At 41.6% G+C, this 24,774-nt stretch overlaps 3 protein-coding genes across 4 annotated transcripts; all 3 read left to right on the top strand.

Moving 5' to 3' along the window:
* Nucleotides 1-147: 147 nt before the first annotated feature.
* LOC308289601 (dicarboxylate carrier UCP2-like) lies at nt 148-8,502 on the top strand (the record flags this gene model as incomplete). The annotated part of the gene is made up of 7 exons (XM_080731335.1): nt 148-228; nt 1,869-2,020; nt 3,294-3,498; nt 6,991-7,194; nt 7,373-7,474; nt 7,614-7,794; nt 8,388-8,502. Exons 2-7 carry the CDS (start codon nt 1,895-1,897, stop codon nt 8,500-8,502), a joined length of 933 nt encoding a protein of 310 aa, XP_080587461.1. The 5' UTR covers nt 148-228; nt 1,869-1,894.
* A 5,544-nt stretch (nt 8,503-14,046) lies between these two features.
* On the top strand, nt 14,047-20,434 carry camkk1b (calcium/calmodulin-dependent protein kinase kinase 1, alpha b; the record flags this gene model as incomplete). Its single annotated transcript, XM_080731838.1, has 15 exons — nt 14,047-14,298; nt 14,674-14,721; nt 14,810-14,863; nt 14,955-15,006; nt 15,096-15,229; nt 15,413-15,449; nt 15,558-15,579; nt 15,727-15,815; nt 16,441-16,640; nt 16,810-16,863; nt 16,953-17,026; nt 17,328-17,415; nt 17,599-17,727; nt 18,334-18,437; nt 20,359-20,434. The coding sequence occupies 15 exons, from the start codon at nt 14,047-14,049 to the stop codon at nt 20,432-20,434; spliced, it is 1,413 nt and encodes a 470-aa protein (XP_080587964.1).
* Nucleotides 20,435-23,349: 2,915 nt separating this feature from the next.
* On the top strand, nt 23,350-24,669 carry LOC308289820 (rab GDP dissociation inhibitor beta-like; the record flags this gene model as incomplete). Of its 2 annotated transcripts, XM_080731587.1 has the most annotated exons (2): nt 23,350-23,606; nt 23,739-24,669. In XM_080731587.1, the coding sequence occupies 2 exons, from the start codon at nt 23,350-23,352 to the stop codon at nt 24,667-24,669; spliced, it is 1,188 nt and encodes a 395-aa protein (XP_080587713.1). The 2 variants fall into 2 exon arrangements, with proteins under 2 accessions (XP_080587713.1, XP_080587712.1); XM_080731586.1 differs by having other exon boundaries at nt 23,350-24,669.
* Between the last annotated feature and the right edge of the window lie 105 nt (nt 24,670-24,774).

The raw sequence follows: 24,774 nt of genomic DNA, 5'->3' as shown, positions 1-24,774 counted from the left end.
CCACTCAACACAGACACGTAAAAAGTTGACAAGCAGTCGTGCGCTTCCGTGTGAACATGTAAAGTAAGTGTGGGACTGTCTATGGGAACAGCCGAACAGGTCACAGCCAGGTAATTTAACTCAACTTTCCTGTTCATAGCTAGAAGTTTTCAATGGACTCTGACTCAATGGGCGCACTTCAGCGTGGATATATCATCGCTGGTCAGCTTTCGATCATATTTTATCTAGGTAAGTAAAATCCTTATTTCTTAAGGCATGATCTTTTATTTTATTGTCTTAATACTCCGTTACCAGTAGATCTATACTATAAGCCTATCATTTGACTCATAATATTACCAGGCCTATATTATATTTTACAGTGGTTGTATGCTGTTTTGGAACACTTATGGCCCACGGTGAAACGAAAGAAAAGTATTCGTTTTCCAAAACTTGAATGAATCTGACGTCAATCTTGGTAGCCTATGTAATACATAGGCTACCAAGATTGACGTCAGATTCATGGATACATACTACATAGTAGGCTAGGGTGACCAGACGTCCCGTTTTACCCGGGACAGTCCCGTTTTCAAGCTGCGTGTCCCAGTGTCCCGACAAATATCTCTAAAACAGTAATATGTCCCGGTTTTCAACATTCACTGAAAAATTGTCCCGGTTTTCGCCGGAATTAAAATAATAGTAGCTGTTTTCAGCGTGTCTGCGCTGAGGCTGTTTGTCATTCACTCACTGCCTGTTTGCAACCCTGCGGTGTGTGTGTGCGCGTGCACGAACGTTAGAGAATGGGCACGCGCGTGCACGGTAACGTGCGCATTGCTTTTGGGGTCCCAGTTTTAGGCAACAGTGTTTTGCGTCCCGGTTTGAGTGGCTGAAAATATGGTCACCCTATAGTAGGCCTATGTATCCATGCAGCAAGACCGGAGGAGGATAGGATGTTTGTTCCTGTGTTTTATTATCAGTGGCGCTGCTGGCGCAGCTAAGAACCAAGATCGGTTCTGTCGGCGAGCGCCTTGATTGATTGATTGAAGACTTTATTAGAAGTTTGCATAGAAAAAGGTAGCCTACAGTTTCATGACGGTACAGTTCACAAGGTCTACTAAAAGGAGATCCTAGAAAAGACTAAGCTTATTTCCACAGGAAACCATTTAAGTATCTCATATAACATTGAATGACAGACGAATAGAACACAGTACTATGCAGTAGATATAGTCAGTAAAAAAAATGAAAGAACAAAAAAAACAGCCGTTGTACGACGAAGTATTTGGTTCATAAGAGGTTATGTCAGGTGGGCAACTGGGCACCAAACTTCTGGGCATTATAGGGACAACTGGGCACTAGGGAAATGTGGATACCTGAAAGAGTGGGCACTTAGGGGTGTTTGTTCTATAATATTGCACTTTAGTCCTCGTTGTTGTGTAGTGTTTGGAGAAGAACAGTGGGTTAAATATCACTTACCAACAACAAAGCGGAATGCTATTTATCTAAAGTTAAAAAACACTTGGTGGTGGATACAAATCCTAATTCAGGTTCCTACTCGTCCAGTTGCCCTGTTCAGCTGCCCACTCGTCCAGGTGCCCACATATGTCCCTAGTGCCCAGTTGTCTAGGTGCCCACCTCTCCAGGTACCCAGTTATCGCCACCCCTAAGTTCCCACTCGTCCAGGAGCCAACTAGTGCCTAGATGGTTTTGGTGCCCAGTTGTCAAAGTGCCCTCATGTCCAGGTGCCCATGCAGTTATCTCCATCCCTAAGTGCCCACTCATCCAGGAGCCCACATGTTTCTAGTGCCCTGATGTTTTTGGTGCCCAGCCCAGATGTCCCTATAGTGCCCACCTGACTTGAATTCATATGGAATAATTAAACCTTTCTGCCGTAGCCTACACCTTTAAGTGAGTATCCATCATGGTTGGTGTGAGGTCCACTGACTTGGCTCCTACAACTACTGTCAAGTTCTTTGGAGCTGGAACTGCTGGTTGTGTTGCTGACCTCGTCACATTCCCTCTGGACACAGCCAAAGTTAGACTACAGGTATGCACTATTTTCCTGTTCAACATGTTTCTTATTGTCTCTGCCAGGTTGAAGGCATGACCGAGACTGTTAGTCCATGGGCCATACGAGATGTCGCTCTCGGAAAGGTGGCAAAGATTACTTAGAATTTTTGAGAAGCTCTATATCTGTAGATTATATTTTGGTATGATAACCCTTCCTGGGTCACAGCTAAACTGGTGTTATCAGCTGCTAAAGTTGGTGTCCCGTTAACTTTACTATACAGGAAAAAGTAACCTTTGCCACCTTTCCTTGAGAGACATCTCCTATGGCCCATGGACTGTGTGTTTTGCTCCCTATCTGTCCGACGTCCGTCCGTCCGTCCGTCCGTCCGTCCGTCTTTCCGTCCGTGTTATGCAAGCGCCCAATTTTTTTCACATGGACCTGTTTTAGAGCCAATGATTTTTGTTGACTTGACTATAGGCCTACTCCTACAGATTTTGTCCAAACATCATGCAAATCGGTTTGCAGTATCAGTATCAGTAGTTATTCAACGAAACAAGTCTTTCAGATTTTTCATATACAAAATACCTCAAATCATGAACACGCGTGCAATGTCCGAGACATTTTGCACGCACATTCCCACTAGGCCAAGGAAGAAGTGCCTCATGGTGGTGCTATAACGGACTGATTCGTGTTTTTTCCTATAACTGCACGATCTGTGTAAAACTTTGTACACACACTACCTTTGCCCTTGCCTGGCCGACATTGTTAAAACATTTAATTTTATTTTACTCCTTCCGATTTTATCCAAATTTCAAATCGGTACACATGATCTCTATAGTCATGTGATTAAGACCGATCTGTTTGATTTTTGATTTTCCAGCCCGATTGGGTCAGATTGCCATCTAAAGTTGGCAAGAATAGTTTTTGAACAAAAATGCCGCAAATCATGAACGCAGTGTCTGATTGCGGTGAAACTTTGCACGCACATTGGCACTAGGTTGAGGATAAAATGCCGCCCTATTATAGCACCATCAGGGGGCACAAAATAAAGAATGTTATTACTCCTACAACTTTGGTCCAAACATCACACAAATCGGTACACATTATCTCTATAGTGATCAAGACAGAGCTGTCCGATCTTTCATATTCCATCCTGATTGGTGAATTCCAAACATTGCTGGCCCACAATAACCTTAATTTTTTTACACTTGAGGACGATTTTGAACTTTTTCGGAAAGGTCTCATGGTTTGGGGTACTGATCAGGTTTTTCCACATTATATATGCCACACACTGTGATTGCTTCTTCAGATTCAGGGTGAAACTAAGTCGTCAGGGACCCAGAATGTGAGATACAAGGGTGTGTTTGGCACCATCAAAACCATAGTGAAATCTGAGGGACCAAGGAGCCTCTATAGTGGCCTGGTGGCAGGGCTCCACAGGCAGATGAGCTTTGCTTCAATCCGCGTTGGCCTGTATGACTCAACGAAGCAGCTCTACAGCAGAGGAGCAGAAGGTATGTTCTAGACGTTATAGAGCTACAACACACTTTGACTGGGTCTTTCTTTCTTTGCTTGCCCCCCCCCCCCCCCCCCCCCCACAACCCAATGATATTCCCTACACTTCTATCCACAACTTTCCAACATCCCATCGTGCATTGCGCAGAAGTTGCATGGAGCTTCCGGCGCCGCAGCCGAGTGTGATCTACAAGCTCACACCGGCTGCATCTGCGACGCAACGTGAGCTTGTATGTCTGCTGTTAACGGAAGTGTGGTGCAAAAATTCTCCAGTAAATTCCCGCGGAAAGAGGTGTATAAGATTCTGACATTAGTGTTCTGAAGACCTGTTCTTCTAAGTACCTCCGGGGTGAAAGACAGAGGTTGAATTCCTTTTCACTGGGAATGACAATTATGCTTTGGCCTGGGCAATGCAATGGCAATGGCCATACTTCCACCTCTCACCCTGTAGTCCCCAGCAGCACAACCATAGGACAATATTTATTAGTGTAGAGGGAACAAAGGATGAGACCTATTGTAGACCCCTGGGGGACAACGGTCAACTAAGTAAATAGCGTTTAAGTGGTTGAATTCGTTAAGTAATTGAGAAAAGAGCCTGTTTGTTTTGTGACCAGATATACCAGAAGATGAATACCAACCATTCCTAAACGGGGTTGCTTGTGTCGTGCCTGTGTAGCTTTGTAAACTCTTTGAACTTTTTTTATTTTTGTTTTCTTACTTTTGCAGCCATTTACTAACCCATTTGGCCTAAATTTAAAAATTACCCACAGTTTTTCTGGAAACTCAGCCTCTGTAGCAGCTAGAAACAAAATTCCAAAACCATTTGATAGCTTACGCCTTTGGCTTTCATAGGAGAAAATCAGAAAAATTTCAAATATTTTTTCAAATATTACTGTACATACTGTAATACACAAAAATGGGTTCCCGGCCTGAGGGGGTAATACACACAAATGTGTACCTGTCCATAACCTGTCAATCACAATTCAGTCAGTATCTTGAAGCTCACATACATTAAAGAGCACAATTAAACGGCAAGAAGAAAGGAATTACGCTTTCTGCAAAACGCCCACCCAGTGCTTGGGGCCAGACCGGTCTTCAGAAGACCCATGATAATGTGAATTCACACGACTGGGATGATTTACCAGGCTAACAATGTAGGGCTGCAACAGTTAATAGAACTAATACAGTAACACTTCCGATGCCAAAATCATCCAGGAATGTGATAAGAATTACCGCGGTGCGGCGTCACAGCCCCGTTATCACATCCACTGGGCACTGGGCCGTGGTGAGAATTCTTCATTTCCGTGTGAAAGTCTAAACATACCGGTCTACATCCGGATCTAGTGAATTTCCACAACATGGACACGATCGTGCCTTTCGGGGCTCTTCAAAATGAAGCGCAGTGAGCCAGTGAATCTATTATAAAACTATTGTTTTCACTATTGTTGCACAATACCAGTGTGTGACAAAGTATAAAATTACACTTCAGTGTCATGGATTTGTTGACATATTTTATCCACGAGTTTCCAACGCCCCATAGTGCATTGCGCAGACGCTGTACCGAGCTTCCGGCGCCGCAGCCGAGTGTGATTTACAAGCTCACATCACAACAGGCTGCATCTGCGACGCGACGTGAGCTTGTATGTCTGCTGTTAAACCGGAAGTGTGGTCCAAATAATCTCCAGTCGCCTCCAGCAAACTCCCGCGGAAAGAGGTGGATAAAAAACACATTTCTTGATTTGTTTAATCAGAAAGGTAGTCGATAGAATAATCGCCAAGAAGATAATCGATAGTTGCAGGCCTAATACCACGCGACCGCAAATTTGTCAAGTGATGCTGGACTGATGTGCTAATCACTGCACAATACAACAACAGAGTTCATTATATATCATTGACTCTCTATCAGCATTTCACACAATCCAACAGTCAAGTAAATATACTAGTAAGACGCCTACATAACTTAATTATGACTTATGTCATGTTATATCATATAGGGGCCTAAAGCAACAGGTGCTTAAAACTTCAACCTACCCATAGGACTTCCCAAGTAGACTGGGTGGGAACTGGGAAGAAGGGAACCATGGGACCCTAAGAGGGTGGTCCCATGGTTGAACATGATACAAGACATGGCAAGTGGAATGACATAATATATTCTGGTACACCTTGTTCATGTTGATTTGCATACTGGATTTACTGTATATGCCATGTCATCACCATACTGTACAAGGCATGCTGTGTTCACACAGGCAGGTACAAAAGGTACAAAGCTATAAGCGACGCAGCATACAGTATCTGTTGCTGAGTTGCTGTTGAAGTGTTGAACAAAACTCTCGTTCAACAAGTGAAAAAAAAAAAAAGGAAAATGATAAAGCCCGGGGATAAAAAAGAACAGGGAACTGGTTGACAGAAATAATTAGTTTTCCCCCATTACAAGCAGGAATTGTGTGATGAAGCCAACTCAACTTCGGTTAGATTTGTAGATATTTAGCAGATAGAAATGTGTGTAGCTTTGTATCTTCATTTCATTGGCTTCCATTGAAAATTAATGTCTCTAACTTCGTAGCTGCCAGTGTGAACGCAGCATAAGGCTCATGTAAAGAAAAGCCTGCTTGCAGCCACTAGAGGGCGAGCTACTCCTCCTTACACACAACCAGACCAGAGTGGTGTACTGTAGTGTGTACTGAGTTGACCAACTATCAGCTGTGTCATTTCAGAATGTGGTACTAATTTCCTGTTCCAGATATTTTCACATATCTTTGATAGCTTTGTGATTTTGATTGGCTTAGCAGCAGATACACATGTGAAGGTGTCATATTATGTTATTAGTTCAAACCTGCTGCCAAATCCGTCAAACAAAGCTATGGGGAAATTACTTGTGTTTGAGAAAAAGGAAGAACCAAAAGACATGAGAACAAGTGACCAAGATACTGTATGTCTGCATAGTAGCCATATCTTGATTAGTAGCCAGCATCAATCGAAGGAGAAGTTGACAACAGGTAGGGAGTCTGAAAAGGGAGATTCAGTGTGCAGTCTTGCAGACAGAGATACAATCATGACTGGTTTTCGGTTCTTGGAAACCTGTGGTGCCACTTGGCACTGCACACACCCCCAGGTCATATGGGACACACATGCCAAGTTTGAGGCTGTTTGGTCAGACGATACTCGAATATGCATGGGGCATACAGACAGACAGAGAGAGATTCCACTAATTAATAGATAGATATTGCTCACCTGATACTAGGGCACTTTTCTACTTCTGTATAATATAGCTGTCATTATTTTAATATATAAATCACAACAACAAGAAATACATAGACTGTATTTTGGAGGCAACCTTTTGATAGAAATACAAACTTAAAAGTGCATTTTCTTTTGACAATTTTCAATCCCAGTCTTCATAATGCGTTTATATACCAGTAGGCTATTATTTACCTATATTCATCTTGTACTGTATGTGTCCATATGTTCTGTCCACGTCATCGGAGTTACAGATACTGGAATTGTGACTCGGATAATGGCAGGCTGCACAACAGGGGCAATGGCGGTGACTGTTGCTCAGCCTACGGATGTGGTGAAAGTAAGGTTCCAGGCTCAGGTGCGGCTTCCTGAAGGAGGCTCTGCAAACAGATACAGTAGTACCATTGATGCCTACAGGACCATTGCCAGAGTTGAGGGCATCAGAGGCCTCTGGAAAGGTAAACTAAAGGGGGAGACAAAATCAACCAAATTAGAACATACTGTATCTTGTCAGTTCGTGATTTGAGTAACAAACTTTAATAATTGCAGTTCCCAAGCAAACGGGTTTGATTTTCCTGGAGGTAAAATATTGAGAGAGAAATACAATAAAATTCTTGTTCTGTTTTGTCTTTTCAGGTTGTCTGCCAAACATAACTCGGAATGCCATTGTTAACTGCTCTGAGTTGGTCACCTATGACATAATTAAAGAGCTTATCCTGAAGCATGACCTCATGACAGGCAAGTTAATGTCACTCAGCAAAGAATACAGTGCAAGAGAGACATGTTAATCTTCTTTTTTTGTGTGATTCTGTAATCTTCTTTTTTTGTGTGATTCTGTGGTCCTTCATAAGTAATTCATATATTTTGCGTTCAACAGATAACATGCCCTGCCACTTCACAGCAGCCTTTGCAGCAGGCTTCTGCACCACTATAGTGGCATCTCCCGTGGACGTGGTGAAGACACGCTTCATGAACTCTGTCCCTGGACAGTACAGCAGTGCATGTAACAGTGCTGTAACCATGCTGATCCAAGAGGGGCCCTTGGCCTTCTATAAGGGGTATGCATTGCCACAAGCAATAGGCTCTATGCACAGCAGCCATATTGGACAGAAACTGGGCCCCTTCCTTACTTCCTTCACAGTGTGTTGTTACCAATGATTCTGATTAAGGCTCTGTTCCATTTAGTGTAGCACAGGGGGTCTCAAAATTTTGATTTGAAGGACCATTTGAGAGTGTACAAATGGAACCACATTCACTCTCAAAGTTACAGACCCATAAGGGGGCATTTGGAACCCCCTCAAGGACACTTTGAGACCCACTGGTGTAGCAGAGTGTTTCCAGTGAGCCAACATGCAGGCGAATACTGTAGTCTTTGGTTATTTACTACAGTATGAGAGAATACATGCATACGAATTGCCACATTTTGGCATGTGTGTGTTTCAGCCAGAGAATAGATATTGTAGCTGGTGGGGTCCCTGACTCTGGAGCATTCTCTCCTGTCTCTGGTCTATGTCATTTGGTTTCCTATAGTCTGACTCTTATCTTAAGAAAGAAAAAGGTTAAATGTTCATTCTCCAAATATAACTTTAGGTACTTATGTGTAAGAATTGCTAGCAACGGCTTTACTTATTTGCATTTTCTCCTCTTTTAGATTCGTGCCCTCTTTCCTTCGTCTGGGTTCCTGGAACATAGTGATGTTTGTCACCTATGAGCAGATCAAGAGAGGTGTGATGAGATTTCAGCAGTATCGGGAATCTCCCATCTGATCCGTGGGGCCTGGCCACGTGGACAACTATCACACTGCTTTAATGGATATGGAAAGCTGTGTGCAGAGCATGCCTTTAGTTTAAAGAGCTAGAGTTGGAAATGAAGAGATCAGTATGCAAACACTACCTCCAATGGGCCGAGAAGTGTACTGCAATCAGCATGAACTGTAGGAACTTGTTAAATGAAGCGAAAGGAAACACAGGAAATATTATGAATACCGGTAGCCAAATTTGCCATCAATGTTTTGTAAAGCCTAGTCAGTGGTCATACAACCAGCACTCATACAGTATGCCAAGAATAAATTAGGCTTAAATCAAAGTTAGCTGATAAGTGCATATCCTTGCTGAGCTACAGGTTGCGGATCATGCTTTTCTGTGATAAGCATGATAATCTAACATATAATTTTCGGAATGTCTGAGTGAGTGTCTGTCTGAGTGTCTGAGTGTCTGTCACAGCGTTTCTCCTCAATGGCTGGAGCAATTGATCTGAAATCGCATCACCATAAGCATATGAACACACCTGAGATAACTGTGAAGCCCGTTTGTCACTTTCACAAGTGACAAACGGGGGGGGCGGTTTTCTGGCCCTGTTACAGATTTTGACCAAAATCATGCAGATCGGTACACAGTATCTCTGTAGCCATTAAACGAAACAGGTATTTCTTACATTGATGCTCCTACATATTATCATGCAAGCACCAGTTAAAGTTACTTTCCATCCCTCATATACTGTGTGCACAGTGCACATCCCATAACCCACACACTGCACATCATTTCAGAGCTCATATCTTTGAACGGGTAAGGACTAGTACTAATAATTTGCACATGATATACATTATGTATCTTTACTCTGAATAATGTACTCTAAATCTAGTGAATAAAGATCGTATAGAAAACCCGGAGGGCTGGCGTAGCGGTCCAGGCCCCTAGGCTCATTGCAGTCGGACAGGTTCGACACCGGTGTCACAGGTTTGAGTCCCTATCCGACAAACTTTGCTGTGTGTCACTCCCTGTTTCTTTCTCCCCATTCCTGTCTGTATACTATCAATAAAGGGAGAGAGAAAAGCCAAAAAGATAGTCAGGTTGGTATTTTAATGTTTTGTTTACATTTTAACTTTTGTACATGATAATATTTCATTGAGCATACATTTGTACAATATGTGAAGTGTGTAAGCATACCCTTGAAACTGTACAGTAAACACATACAGGTTACATACATGCTGTATACAGAGCCCAAATATATATAGAAAACAATCAAATAAAGCCTTAAATGAATCCCATATGTTGGTTTCTACTCAGTCAGGTGTACTTTATTTGTTGGAAAGAGTTCAATAGTAGGACAACCAAAGGAAAGATGACCTCTGTCTTTCAAAAACGGATGCATGTATTTAATTCAGTCTGACCAGAAGCAGGGATAAAAGGTATCCACAACGGCAATACAAATGAATGACTAGTGGGGGATGGCAAAAGCGGAGGTCTAAAAGTACCTAATGTATCACAAATCTGCAATGCAATCTCATGTTAAATAACTTTTCAGCGAGGAGACAACGGAATCATCTAGCTATAATTCCCTGTGTTAATTTGTGTGTACAGTAATTTGGAAGCTGAATGTTGTGTACATACAGTAGATTGTCTTTTACAAATACAAATGAGTAGCATCTCAATCGGCTCATCAGAGAGCGGAGACATATGGAGCTCAAAGGCATGCAATCATGAGCTGACAGATGAGAAAATTGCCCAATTTGAGTCACTTAGGAGAATAGGACTGCTGACATAAATGTAACAGAAGTATCTTGTGTAACAAAAGCCTTTTAACATGCTGCTCATTGCTAATCATCTCCTGTAAAGCTACTTGGCTTTCTTCATGCCTCAGTTAGTATGGAGAGCCTGACTGGGCCATATGGCACTCTGGCTAACCCTATCCTATGGGTGGTCAGGCCAAACCTGGTGGATTGCTTGCCAATTAAAGAGTACAAACTGGTACTAAACAGACAGCCAGAGTTAAAGCGAGACCGTGTTCTTCTGACAATGTTGGTTTAAGCTTGAAGAAGCCATGTGTTAGAGAATTACATTCCCGGTCCTTTGTTTGCCTTGGCAGGACTATACAGACAGATGATCAGAGCTACTGTATCAAGTGTAGGTGAGGAGGTCAAGTTCACTCTACTGAGCCAAAATTCTCAGCTGTTGTTTTTTTCCCCCCAAGGAAACAGAGATGAAGAAATAGAGCAAAAATCACAACAATCTGATGATTTTGGATGGCTAATTTGTGTATGTGTGATAACCTTGTGTGTTATCATGTGTGACCATCATTATCTGCAACCAGGGAACACAGTTTTCAATGTGTACGGGATTTCAAGTTAATTATACATTTCATTAGTATATGGAAACAAAACCCCTGAATGAACTGAGTGAGTTTGTTTTTGTGACCCATGAGTCATATGGGCCATGACTAATGTCACCCGATTCTTATGACCTTTTGTTGGAATAGCCTAAATGCAGCTTTGTACATTTATCTCTGCAGGGTTTCAACTATGAATTTTACCCAACAGCAGTTTTGTGCCCATTGATATAATTTGTTGCAATGACAAATAAAGCAAAAACCATGCTGTAAATGGATTAAACCAAATTGAGACTTTAGTGTGGTTCTCGTGGATGTGTCCTGGGCTGAGAGGGCTTGAGACGCTGCAGACGGAACGGTCTAGTTGGCCATCTGGGAACATGTCCATTGTACGTTCTGGGACACACAGGCTCAGCAGCATTCAAATGAAAGGCTGTACGCTGTAACGGTTGGAAATGACGTACGTGGTCAACAAAAGGTAATAGGACAGGAGGGCGGCATGGCATGGGGGTGAGAGAATGGTGGAAGAAGGCAGGTATAATGATGGGCGTTATCCCGAACAAAGGATGCCAGGTGTCAGGTAGTTCCTCAGGGAAACCCCCTGAGAAATGTCCTGTGCTGCTGTGGATCTCTGTGGGTCTGTGTGGGTTCTTTTCATATTTGATCACCTCCTGCACCTTCTTCACCAGGACCACCCTCACGTGGTAGAGCTTCCTGGAGTTCTGATAGTGCGTCAAGAAATCTACCAGTGATGTTTTCCCATCCACACATCTTTGAAAGAGTATCTGTTGTTGGAAATAATTACCTTTTCAGTTCAGGGGCACATTTAGAATGAAACCAATTCATTATAATTGCATAATTATATTCAATGCCATTATTAGGTACAGCAATTTTGTCTCAACCAAAATGTTTCAGCACACAAATTCCTTATAGCACTTGCATTCATTGTGCAAATGAAATTATATCAAATCATGATCCAACATCATCCATGTACAGTGTCACTCAGCATACCACCATCGATCCTTACCTCACACTCCTCCTCCGTATCTGTTATCTTTTTCAGGAGAGACCGCTGAGCAGCATGGATGGTGTAGTTTTCCTCTAAAAATAATAGCAACATTACAACCTAAATTAAAGTTGATATAAATACACACACACACACGCACACACACACACACACACACGCACGCACACACACGCGCACGCACGCGTACACACACACACGCACGCGTACACACATCCAGAGAGAGAGAGAGAGAGACTGAAGATGTAAGAACTCACCAAGTTGGTTTTGTTTGGCTTGGATGATGCCGGCAAGGTTTTTCATTTCTTGGTACTTTATTCCAAGAAGCAACTTAGTATTTCTAAAAGCTGGTTTCCTAGAAAGGCTGGACTCTGCCAATATGTGATTTGAAAGTAGCATGTTCTCTATAGTCCTCTTCAGTCCCTGAAACTGATGATTATATATGCAATAACTAATGATGAGATAATAAAGATCACATGCATTTTTTGAAAGGTTTCTTTACCTAAATAATTCATAATACTTTGAGACCTGGTATAAAGGTAGAAAATTACATACTTAAAAAAGATAAATAGACAACTGAGCAACAGACTGTATACTACCATGCTAAATTATAACACTGATTGTTTAATTCCATTCGCATTTCTCACCTTCTGGCTATATCTGATTATTTGATTTAGTTTCTCTTCATCCTCAAGAAGTTCACTGAGTTCGATGGTCCTCAAAACATCAAAATGAGCTGGTAATGTCATCACCTATCGCTCTTACAAGCAGCAAAGCTACAGCTGCTTTCTACCCTTTCCCAAAGCCCACTTTCTTTAACGGGTGTGTACCGGCTCGGGTGTACCAAGTTCTCTCTAATTTTGTTGTCATGCAGAGATAATGGCCAATGGTGAGGAGGTGGCTTCCCCCAGGCCGGGAACTACCAGGAGGGCTTGTCTCATTGACCTTATCATATCTGTTATCACCTGGGCTTCTGGCCAGAGCACTGTGCACTGTGAGTTTGGTGTCAAATGTCCTATTATTCTATTCACCATTATGTATGTATGTATGTATGTATGTATGTATGTATGTATGTATGTACATACAGTATGTATGCATGTGTGCATGTATGTGTGTATGTACAGTATGTATGCATGTGTGCATGTATGTGTATGTATAATCTTTTTCAACCTTTGTTTTAAATACATCTGTGCTGAACACCCTTCTCCACATTAATGGTAAAAAACCTCCTAACTTGAGCTGGATTTGGGTAAAGTGATGATAATATAAGGACACAGTCAAGTATTTGACAATGTATAAAGTACCAAAATACCAACTTTGATAAGGAAGTATTGTGTTGTTCTAAAAACCTTTTTGGACATTTGATTTCTGCCCAACTGCAGAGATATACTATATACGAATGCTGTATATAGTTTTTAATGTATTCTCCAGGACTGGGGTGGAGCCTAACAATATCATCTACTGCACAGGTAAACACTGAAAGCTGCCCTCAAAATAACCCTCCCTGACCAGAGTTAATCCTTAAGACTATGTGATCTTGTAGTCCTTGGCTCATCAGTGAAAGTCCTGCCTTGAGACACAAAGGAGTTTCCCTGCTCAAGTATAAGACGACAGCATGCAGATAACCCGCGCTTGCCTCCAATTTAGAACCCTACAGTTATGTGTAAGTAAAATAAGAAAAACATATTTATTTGAAATGTGTCTTTTCTTACATTTTCTTGTCTATGGGAAATCAAGTAACTGTAAGCTTGTATTCAGAGACTATTACACTTTAAATGTTGACAGGAATCTGAAGGGAAGTTGTTTTTTTGTTCCTTGTTTGAGGATGCCATGAAGGACATCTTTTGTATAGTTAGAAATTATAAAGATTTATCATTTTCATGCAAAATCTTTACTTTGCACCTGAAAGCTCTGTAGGTTACATAAGAAGCTTGTTCAGTTCTGTTCTAGCAGCATGTCATGTCAATGAGACGGGAGAGGCCAGGAGATGTTGCTACAGTAAACATCATCTCATTGTCAGTCAAATGTTTTTGTTAATTTGATCTCTGCCAGTAGTACGTAGATCTCATCTAAGGCCTGTTTTCATTCCAGCATTATGATGTGCTGTTTGGTTCCTTCAAGACACTTGCGTCTGTGACACCAATGATGTTCCAACGGTGAGTGAACAGGTACTAGCTATACAATGAATGCTAATACAGTGTGCAGGGCAGAGCTGGACTCTGAGTGTCATGCGGAGTTGGCGGACATGGTGGCAGCCATGAACATGGTCTCCAACCGGATGAGCCCAACAAATGGCTACAGGTCCGGCGCCCCAAGGAGCACACCTCAGCGACCCCGCCTCTCAGACAGGAAGTTATCACTCCAGGAGCGAAGCAGTCGTATGGCCAGGCAGCCCACTATAGAGACCAAGCGTGTGTCCATCACCGATGCAGAGGTGAGAGGTCTGTATACTGTAGCTCATAGCTGTAGGGGGGGGGGGGGACTGGGTTACTAGGGTAAATATTTTGAGATGGGGGTCTGTGGCCAAATACATATCATTTTGGGGGTCCTTCAAAATAAAAAGTTTGAGCACCACTTACATAGAAACATAGAAGGATTTGAAATATTCAAAATATTGCACACATTTTCAAAAATAGTAGATCTACAAGCTCGCAGCGCTGCACTCGCTCATGGGGGGCCCGCAGTGAATCCTTGTACCCATGCAGGGCCCAGAATTTGGTGCGACACCCCTGCGTGTGACATAAATTAAAATGTTAAAATGTACTCATGAGATACTTTACTGGATTCATTAAACCTTTCCACTCCCCAGGATTGTATTCAGCTCAACCAGTACAAGTTGAAGGATAACATTGGAAAGGTAATCAAATGTATAATGAAGCAGAAGTACAATCTGACTGAAAGATATCTAACGTTGTTGTTAACCTTTGGGCATTTTACACCTATAGGGCTCATATGGTGTGGTAAAATTAGCTTACAATGAAGATTCCGAAGAGTACTATGTAAGTTACAGCATACTTTATGTATAGCTTCATGTGTTCTTAGCGTACTTGTAATGTTGTTTACTTACTATAGCTACCTCATATTCTCTAGGCAATGAAAGTGGTTTCAAAAAAGAAGTTGATGAGGCATTGTGGATTTTTACGTGAGTGAGAATTTCCTTTTTTTAAATACATTTAAAGAATATTCAAATAGCGTCCTGGCCCTGATGTGTGTCTGTGTGTGACATTTTAGGACGCCCCCCTCCTCAAGGACCAAGTGCACGGCCAGATCAGCGACCTAAAACTCCAGGGCCGCTGGATAGAGTGTACCAGGAGATCGCCATCCTTAAAAAACTAAACCATCCAAATGTTGTTAAATTAATTGAGGTAAATGACCCAACACTTAAAGGCTTGTCCTATTCTATATAATGTGTGTTGTTCACCCTTTAAGAAGAGGCTGTCGTTTCTTCTTGGGGGTAATTGTATTGTCGTAGGCCTACTGCTTAAAGAACATTACTCATTTAATTATTTCAGACCCTTTGGGTTCATTAACCACACACATTTTTGTAGGTGCTTGATGATCCTAATGAAGACAGCCTCCATATGGGTAGGGCTTCATTCACATCTTTCTCGTTGACTGCATGCATCCATCTTGCATCATTTTAAACAGTCATTATTTGATGAGTCATTACATTTTGTTTCTTTACCCTTCTAGCTTTTGAGCTGGTGATTAAAGGGTATGTTTTTACTCATGCATGTGTTCTTTCCTTGTTTACATTATACATTTGTGGAATGCAAGACATAATGTATGGCATGGTGATACTGTAGGTCCTGGATGTGGTAGCTACAGTATCTTTGTCTGCCTTCTTTTACATGCTTGTCAGTCCAGTGATGGAGGTGCCCACAGACAGCCCTTTCACAGAAAGGCAGGCTCGTTTTTACTTCAGAGACATCATCCTGGGAATTGAATACTGTGAGTTAAGAAGCACTGCAAAATCAGATTTGTACCGTGAGCCTCTGTTTAAATGTTTAGGCCTACATCATCACACAACCCTTTGACAAGTGTCGTTTGACAAAAATAATTGCGACCCTCAGGTCGCAAGTTACTATGAAAAGCTCCACTGGCTGTCTGTCCACCTGTCTGTCTTTCCGTCACGTCACACTTTTGCCCTACTCTTATCTCCGGCACCATTGCCCCTATCCATGCCAAACTTTGCACACACACTCCTTGGATGGCAACTCACAACCACCACCCCTCATTTCTCACATGGCCCTCTTCTAGCGCCACAATCAGGACGATTTTCGTAAAACACATTTTTGGACACTGCTCCTACAGATTTTGGCCTAAAATCATGCAAAGAGGTACACAGTATCTCTAAAGTCATGTCATCAATATGGATCTGTCCCATTTCCCATATTCCCTCCTGATTGGCTACGATTGCCTTCTAAAGTTTGTGTATGCGACCTGACGGTCGCTTATCTCCCGATTAGGAAAGTATACATTAGCCTTCAGTAGGCCCAGGCTGTAGTAAAATAAACAAGCTGGTTCCTGCTCCCATTCAATATATTTTTCTGTGTGTTTTCATTTACATCTGCAGTGCATTTTCAGAAGATCATACACAGAGACATCAAGCCTTCCAATCTGTTACTGGGGGAGGACGGTCACGTGAAGATTGCAGACTTTGGTGTCAGTGACGAGTTTGAGGGAACTGATGCCCTTCTGTCCAGTTCGGCTGGAACCCCAGCATTCATGGCCCCAGAGGTGATGTCTGACAATGACCAGAGCTTCAGTGGCAAGGTTAGACAAATCTATTGTTTCTCAGTTGTAAATGCATGAACTGTTTAATAGGACGTTTAATAAACGATTATTAACCACTAACAATTATTTTTAAACAATTGTGTTTACGAACATGGGGTCAGGAAATGGTCATTATGCCTTACCTATAATCCTTGGGCTGTGTTTACAGGCCTTAGACGTGTGGGCGATGGGAATTACACTGTACTGCTTTGTCTTTGGCAAGGTAAGTTAGAATTACAAAATTGCATTTAAATGAAAAATAAATTTACCAAATATATGATTTAAATGTATTTAATCGTCAATTGATTACAGTGCCCTTTTTATGATGAATTCATTATTGAGCTGCAAAAGATGATCAAGAATACGTCTGTGGAGTTTCCAGAAACGTAAGAGTATTATATACACATAACATACCTGAAAGTTTTGCATAGCCCCCAAATGCATTTTGTTGTGCTTTCTTTATTATTGTTATTTGCACAATATGACAGTAGCATGATCTGTCAGCCTGTTGAGTTGATTGGCACGTCAACCTTGACATACTGCAGTATTTGACTATCTCTGCTGCAAAATGACAACTAAATGAAATATAATAGGCTCTTGCAAGTATGAAGTAGCACTGGTAACATTTCTCGCACAAATTCTCTGGTGAATAGGAAACCCTAATCAATTCCAAGTTTTGTTGCACAGACCGGTCATAGGTGAGGACCTGAAAGAGCTAATCCAGTTGATGCTGGATAAAAACCCTGAAACAAGAATCACCATCCCTGAAATAAAGGTAAGACAAGTGTGTACGGTAATTAAGACTGTTCACATCCTGTAAAATGAGCACTCAGGACTTACTGTAAATATTTGTAGACACTATAGTTTTTCTGCTTGTGCCATTTATGTTGCTTTTCATAGTAAAGGTGTTGGGTGTATGTATGTATAGTATACTGTATATGTTGTGGAATTGTCACAGCTCCATCGGTGGGTCACAGAGCATGGTTCAGACCCTCTCCCACTGGAGGAGGATCACTGCAGTGTCGTGGAGGTCACTGAAGAGGATGTCCAGAATAGTGTCAAACTGATCCCCAGCCTTTCTACTGTGGTATGTCAGTCAGCCATGTCCAGGGGGGGGGGGGGAGTGGGACAGAGTTACTAGGGCCCAGGTGGAGGGGCCTGGGATTATTTTATACTTTAACTATTGAAAAATAGCAGATATACAAGCTCACAGCGTGGCACCGAGTGCCACGCTGCGAGCTTGTAGATGTGCTATTTTTGAAAAGTTGAGAAAATGTGTGCAAATCTTTCAATATATGTATTTTTTAAGCGAACATTTGTAACTCAAATTTTGCTTCTGGGGGGTCCCTGGAACGAAATATTTTGAGATGGGGGTCCGTGGCCAAATAGATATCATTTTGGGGGTCCTTCACATGAAAAGGTTTGAGCACCACTGACATAGAAACATAGGTTTTTAAAAAAAATATTCAAAGACTTGCTCAAATGTTCACGATTTTTCCAAAATAGCAGATCTACAAGCTCGCAGTGGTGTGAGCTTGTATATATCTGCTATTTTTCAATAGTTAAAGTACCCAGGGCCCAGAATTTGGTGCGACACCCCTATGCCGATACTTTGTGGAAATACTCAAGTTAATAGATTAACTTGATAAAATGGAGATCATAATCTAAACATTTTGATGCCTTATTAATACAGATCCTGGTGAAATCAATGCTGAGGAAGCGATCATTCAGCAATCCATTTGAGTGTCCACATAGAAAAGCTGAAAGGTCAATGTCTGCCCCTGGAGGTCTCCTTACGTAAGTACCATGCAAATCCTGCAAGACTGCATTGCCTAACTGCGTGCTATAGGATTAGTTCTCTACCAGCACAAAACAAAGGGCTCGGTTATAAATAGAGAAAGTCAGTTATACTAGTCTCGCAAGCCAGGATCTAAGTACTGTATTTCACTCTATTTAGTCAGTTACAAACAGTACTGTACAAACAGCTCTTTATGTTGTGGTCCATGTTGAACATAAGTGTGTAATGTGTATATAAATAATATTAATAATAATAATAAGGGTAATAATAATACAACTTGATAAATATTGAAGATTAAATCAAATCAGTATAATAAAAAAACACAATTATACGTAGGAGGTTCCCCACATGATGGGGGGGGGGGGGGGGGGCAGAGGACAGTGAAGTGACTAGTGACTATTTATGTTTTATTACCACACTTAAAAACAGGTCAAACATTGGCCAAATTGTTAAATAATATAAGAAAGAGGCAACATTTTTGAAAAAAGATGATCCTACAAGCTCACATCCTAAAATGTACTTAAGGGATTGAGCTACACCCAAATCATGGAGTGTGTTGTCTAATCTCCATGTGTTGTTTTAATCAATAGAATATTCAAATCAAGCCTTAAAAAAAAGAGACAGGTATCCACTAACCAGTGTAAGGGAGCCAACATAGGAGTAAATTGCATTATCTTCTCCTGGTTTTGATCAAAAGCCTATTGATTTTGGGTTATATTCCTGAGATGGCTCGTAACTATTAGATCATCACTAACAAGGATTGGCATGAATTGACTTGGAGTTGTATTGTGGGAAATTGAGAGGGAAATGGCTACCACCACGTCAGTAAAAAAAATAAAAGAGAAGAATATTCTCACACATTAAAACGTAACTGTTTTAAGAGACGGCCAACAGTTTTATATACAAATAGGACTACGTTTATTGGCATGAATTGGATCAGAAAAACACTTTGCTCTTGCAATTCTCACTAACTGTTGTAAGAGGCCATTAAGACCTGCAACTGTTGGCTGTGAACCTGGATATAATGCTGTTACAACATAAAATATGTCATTGTCTAAGCTATCATGTCTATGTCAATATATCTTTGAACACTGCTCTTATTTTCTATTTTGTTGGTGTGATACAAATGGCTCCTATCCACATCAAGCTTAGATAGCATTAACCCTCTCCTGATAAGCTAAATAGGGGCCCCTGAGGCAGAGGTAATGGTTGTGCAGCTTTGTTTCCATTAACAAGCCAGGTTTATCTGAAGTGCATCTGGGCACTGCTGGAGCAGCCTGTGCCATAGCTAATTATGCCTCCATGTGAAGTGATGTTGATCTGTAGTCATCCTCGTCCACTCACAGATGTGCTGTATAAGTCATACACCTATTGTCCAGTCTCCCATTTCACGATAAACAAGATTTACCATTGTGCTGTATACTGCAATATATATACTATTGTGGAAATATGGCCCCTGTTTACTTAACATGTGAGCCCTAGTGTCCCTATACTGGGCATGTCTTAATAACGACAGCCAGACTACCTGACAACACGATGTGAGCTTGTAGATCGGTTATTTTCTGAGAGGCGATTTTAGTGTAGAGGAACAGGAGGGGGCCAAGTATTGACCCCAGTCAACATACGGTTTAAGTGTTTAATTTGCCAATATACACTTGACAATATCATCCATGACCATAATTCTCCTTTTACTGCAGTGGTTCCTGGGACTTGCTCAAAGCTAATGCTTCATTGAGGTAAGCATTGTGTTGTCTTTCCTCTTGGTCTTTCTTGTGTTCTCTAAAGGTTTATTGTATACAAATAAACAAATTAATTGAACCACACTTATATGACATGCATGTCAGGCATGGCATTCAATACAGTGTAACTCTAACAGTTTCAACAAGATAATAGTGCATACATACACCGTGTCACCCACAGGAAAATCAGTAATCAGTCAAGCAGAGAAGAGTTGGAGGACCTTTACGAAGATGAGGCTTTTCTGGAGTCCAAGTAGAAAGCATAGTTTAAAAGATATACTAATAGCAGTATATTTATTTTAGTTTTTCAGTGCAGGACACCTCGACTGTGAAAATTCTGTAATATGTTTGCCACGGTGATCAAATACTTTAGAAATGTGCAACAATGTGTAAATATTCTCAATAGATTCTATGATCAAATGCTGTGCATTTCGTGTTGAGTGTCGCTCTCATTCCCATCATACTTCATATGCAGAGAATATGATGCATTACTGTATATTGTGATAGTCTTGATCTTGAATGTGAAAGTGTCATACACACACATATATATATATATATATATATATATATATATATATATTTTCTTTTTTTTTTCTTTTTTAAGGGTGCAACAATACATGTATTCGTATTGAACCGTTCAATACGAGGGTGTACCGAACTGAACCCTGTACCGAACAATACAATACAATACCTCCACATCCACATTCCCCTGGAACCCCCTCAGGGACCCCTTGAGAACCACTACCCTAGAGGTTGGGTACCGTATTGTTCAAAGTTAAAACAAAAAAAATATGTAGTTATAAAAATACATTAATTAATCAAGGACATTTCTGTTTATTTTTTGTATCGAAAAAGTATTGAACCGTGACACCAAAATATCGAACCGAACCGAACCGAACCGTAAATTTTGGAAAGCGTTGCACCCTTAATATATATATATATATATATATATATATATATATACCATTATAAAATATACATTTTGCAAGTTTTCATAAGTGATGAAGATGAAGAGTTTGAATGACAATAAATTGTATTGTATGGGCAGAGCTTAGGATTTAGTCATAGCATTCCTGATTAATTGTGCTGAATTCCAACATTAGATGGCAGACTTTTGTATTATCTACTAGCTTACTCCAGTGGTTCTCAACCTGTGGGTCGGGAGCCGGGACCCCCAGGAGGGTCCCCACATGATTTTTTTTTTGGGGGGGGGGGTCCCAGATGACAGTGAAGTGACTATTTACGTTTTATTACTACACTTAAAAACAGGTCAAATATTGGCCAAATTGTTAAATACCAGTAATATAAGAAAGAGGCAACATTTAAAAAAAAAGATGATCCTACAAGCTCACATCGCCTCACAGCGCGAGGCGTTGTGAGCACATTTATCTGTTGAACCGATAAATTGAATGCCTCAACGCTAGTGCTTGTCTAGGTCGGGGGTCCCCAGTTCAAATATGATTATTTTGGGGGGTCATGGCCTGAAAAGATTGAGAACCCATGGCCTACTCTGTCCTACTGATTGATTGATTGATTGATTGATTGATTGATTGATTGATTTATTGATTTATTGATTGATTGAATACTTTATTAGCATTTTGCAGGAAAATAAAGCTGGGTGGGCACGCAAAACATACTAATGGAGTTGAAGAAAATACATTTTATTGTACAAAATTTACAGTCTGACAAACAGAATCGTAAGAAATACGTATCAACTATAGAAGGGTATGGACCAAAATAGAGTAATGTATTTATTTTCAAATGACATTGTGCTCATAGGGCTAATATGCCATTCCACGTTATTTTGACTACTCTGTACTCTGTAAATATTATGTCTGTGATTGTGAATTCATATTGCCTTAAGTCACGTGTCTCCCCCCAACACAGGTGGGGATGATTGGGTGCACATACAAAAAGAGGGGTGTGTACTCCCGCTCCGACATTCACTTTTAGGCTAATGGCTGAAACGCATTAGCCAGAATAAAAAGATTGCATCTGAGCCTTTTTGCCTCGCAGCTTTCATTTTTGGAGTTCCCCTGTTTTCACTTTGGTACTTAATTTCCAATCAGCAGAGCACCCTGCAACACTCAAAAAGCAAAGAGCTAGTGAACATACCTGCTCTTGATCCCGGACCCACATACATTTCAACATAAACCTAGGCCTGTATTTATATATATATGTTTAAGTAAATACAGTATTTACTTTCTCTGATGGCCCAGGGACCCCAGGGGCCCTTGGGCACTGGCCCCATTGGCTATAGGTTCATAATCTGTCCATGTAAAGATGTTCAACTTCAAAGATAAACCCTACATTTAAAATGGAATATTTCGTAAATAAGCATATTTTATCAAATGGTGTCAACAGCATAAGATCTTGTTCCATTAGCATGGGCTGCATTGGAAAGTCGGTTCTGGTCTGACTCTTCATTAAGACAATCTGTGTGCCTGACTGGATGAAACTGTGATTTATGTTGAGAGCCTGTCTATGTGCTTCCGAAGGCAAATTTATTTTGAACGACACTCAGATATTCCATTTGGCTAACGAAAACATCCCTAGAGTTAAATCCCCCACACACACTTAACAGTCACATTTTCTCGTTATACAACTTTATAGAATAACATTTAGCCAATGAGGAAGCAGCAAAAACAGCTTTTAGACAATTAAAAGTGCTGCTTAAAGGTGACGTCACGAGAATGCTCCTCCATAAACTTGGAAAAGAACAATAGTTGCCCTATAGGCAACCACACTAATAATGAGCATGTAGCCAACAAGCATCTAAAGTATATGAGGACCCGTCCAAGAGTGAGTGAGAAGACAGCCAGGAGACTGAGGCTGGCTGGTCACTGAAACAGACATCTTGAGCTCCCAGCCAGCACGCATGCTGTGGGAGCCTTCACAAGCATCGATCACAAGAAAGCGTCCTACACCAACCTTCATGGATCAAAGAAAGACACAGGGGCAGAAGATACTGGCGAGCTACTGTAGCCATATAGATGTATAGAGGATTGAGATGACTGGAAACGCCGCTGAAGGACGAAGGATGGCTGAGAGTCATCATATACGTCATGATGAGTTTGTGTTCATTCGACTATATAAGGTTGTGAAACAGCACAGCCATTGCAGACTGCCATTCCTTCCAGTCAGAATATAGCAAAAGGAATTTGGGTCAAAGATGAATGAAGACTATGACATTATTGTTTTGGGCACTGGGCTGACAGAATGCATTATGTCAGGGATCATGTCTGTGAGTGGTAAGAAGGTTCTCCACATGGACCGTAACTCATACTATGGAGCTGAGAGCGCCTCCATCACACCATTAGAAGATCTGTACAAGCGCTTTAACATCCCCGGCAGCCCTGCTCAGTCAATGGGAAAAGGCAAGGACTGGAATGTGGACCTCATCCCTAAGTTCCTTATGGCCAATGGTCAGTTGGTCCGTATGCTGCTAATCACACAGGTGACACGCTACCTGGATTTCAAGGTGATCGAGGGCAGCTACGTCTACAAGAAAGGTGCCATCTACAAAGTTCCCTCAACTGAGGGAGAAGCCCTGCAGTCTAGTCTAATGGGGATGTTTGAGAAACGGCGCTTCAAAAAGTTCCTGGTCTTCATTACTAACTTTGACGAGAACAACCCCCAATCCATGGAAAATGTGGACCCCCACAAGACGACGATGCGGGAAGTCTTCAAGAAGTTCGACTTGGGTCAGGAGGTTATTGACTTCACAGGCCACTCCCTCGCTCTCTATCGGACAGACGAATACCTGGATCTTCCTTGTTTGGATGCAATAAACAAGATAAAGCTTTACAGAGATTCTCTGGCGAGATATGGTAAGAGTCCATACCTCTACCCACTGTATGGACTGGGAGAGCTGCCCCAAGGGTTTGCCAGATTAAGTGCCCTCTATGGAGGGACCCAAATGCTGAACAAACCTATTGACGAGATCGTCTTAGAGAACGGGAAGGTGGTGGGAGTCAAGTCAGAGGGAGAGATTGCCCGCTGTAAGCAGCTGATCTGCGACCCCAGCTACTTTACGGAGCGCACCGCCAAGGTGGGCCAGGTGATCCGGGTCATCTGCATCATGAGCCACCCCATCAAGAACACCAAAGACGTCAACTCGTGCCAGATCATCATCCCTCAGAACCAGGTCAACAGGAAGCATGACATTTACGTGTGCGTGATCTCCTATGCTCACAAGGTGGCAGCCCAGGGCAAGTACATTGCCATCATCAGCACCACAGTGGAGACCTCTGACCCAGAGTCCGAGATCAAGTCAGCCCTGGACCTGCTGGAGCCTGTTGAGCAGAAGTTTATCAGTATCAGCGACCTGTACGCACCAACTGACCTTGGCACCAATAGCCAGATTTTCATATCCCGTTCATACGACGCCACAACTCACTTCGAAACCACCTGTGACGACATCAAGGATATCTACAAGAGAATGACAGGCAGAGAATTTGACTTTTCTGAGATGGAGAGCAAGAAGAACTAGAAAGATGCAATTGGAAATTGCAAGTGTGGTTGCCTATTTATTATCTGGATAGCCAAATTGTCATGTGAAGCTTGACCAATGCTCAAGCTAGCACCACTCCCCCAT

This window comes from Nannobrachium achirus (assembly GCF_963921795.1).
Source record: "Nannobrachium achirus genome assembly, chromosome: 8".
NCBI lineage: Eukaryota > Metazoa > Chordata > Actinopteri > Myctophiformes > Myctophidae > Nannobrachium > Nannobrachium achirus.
This window is presented reverse-complemented; position numbering and strand designations above follow the sequence as displayed.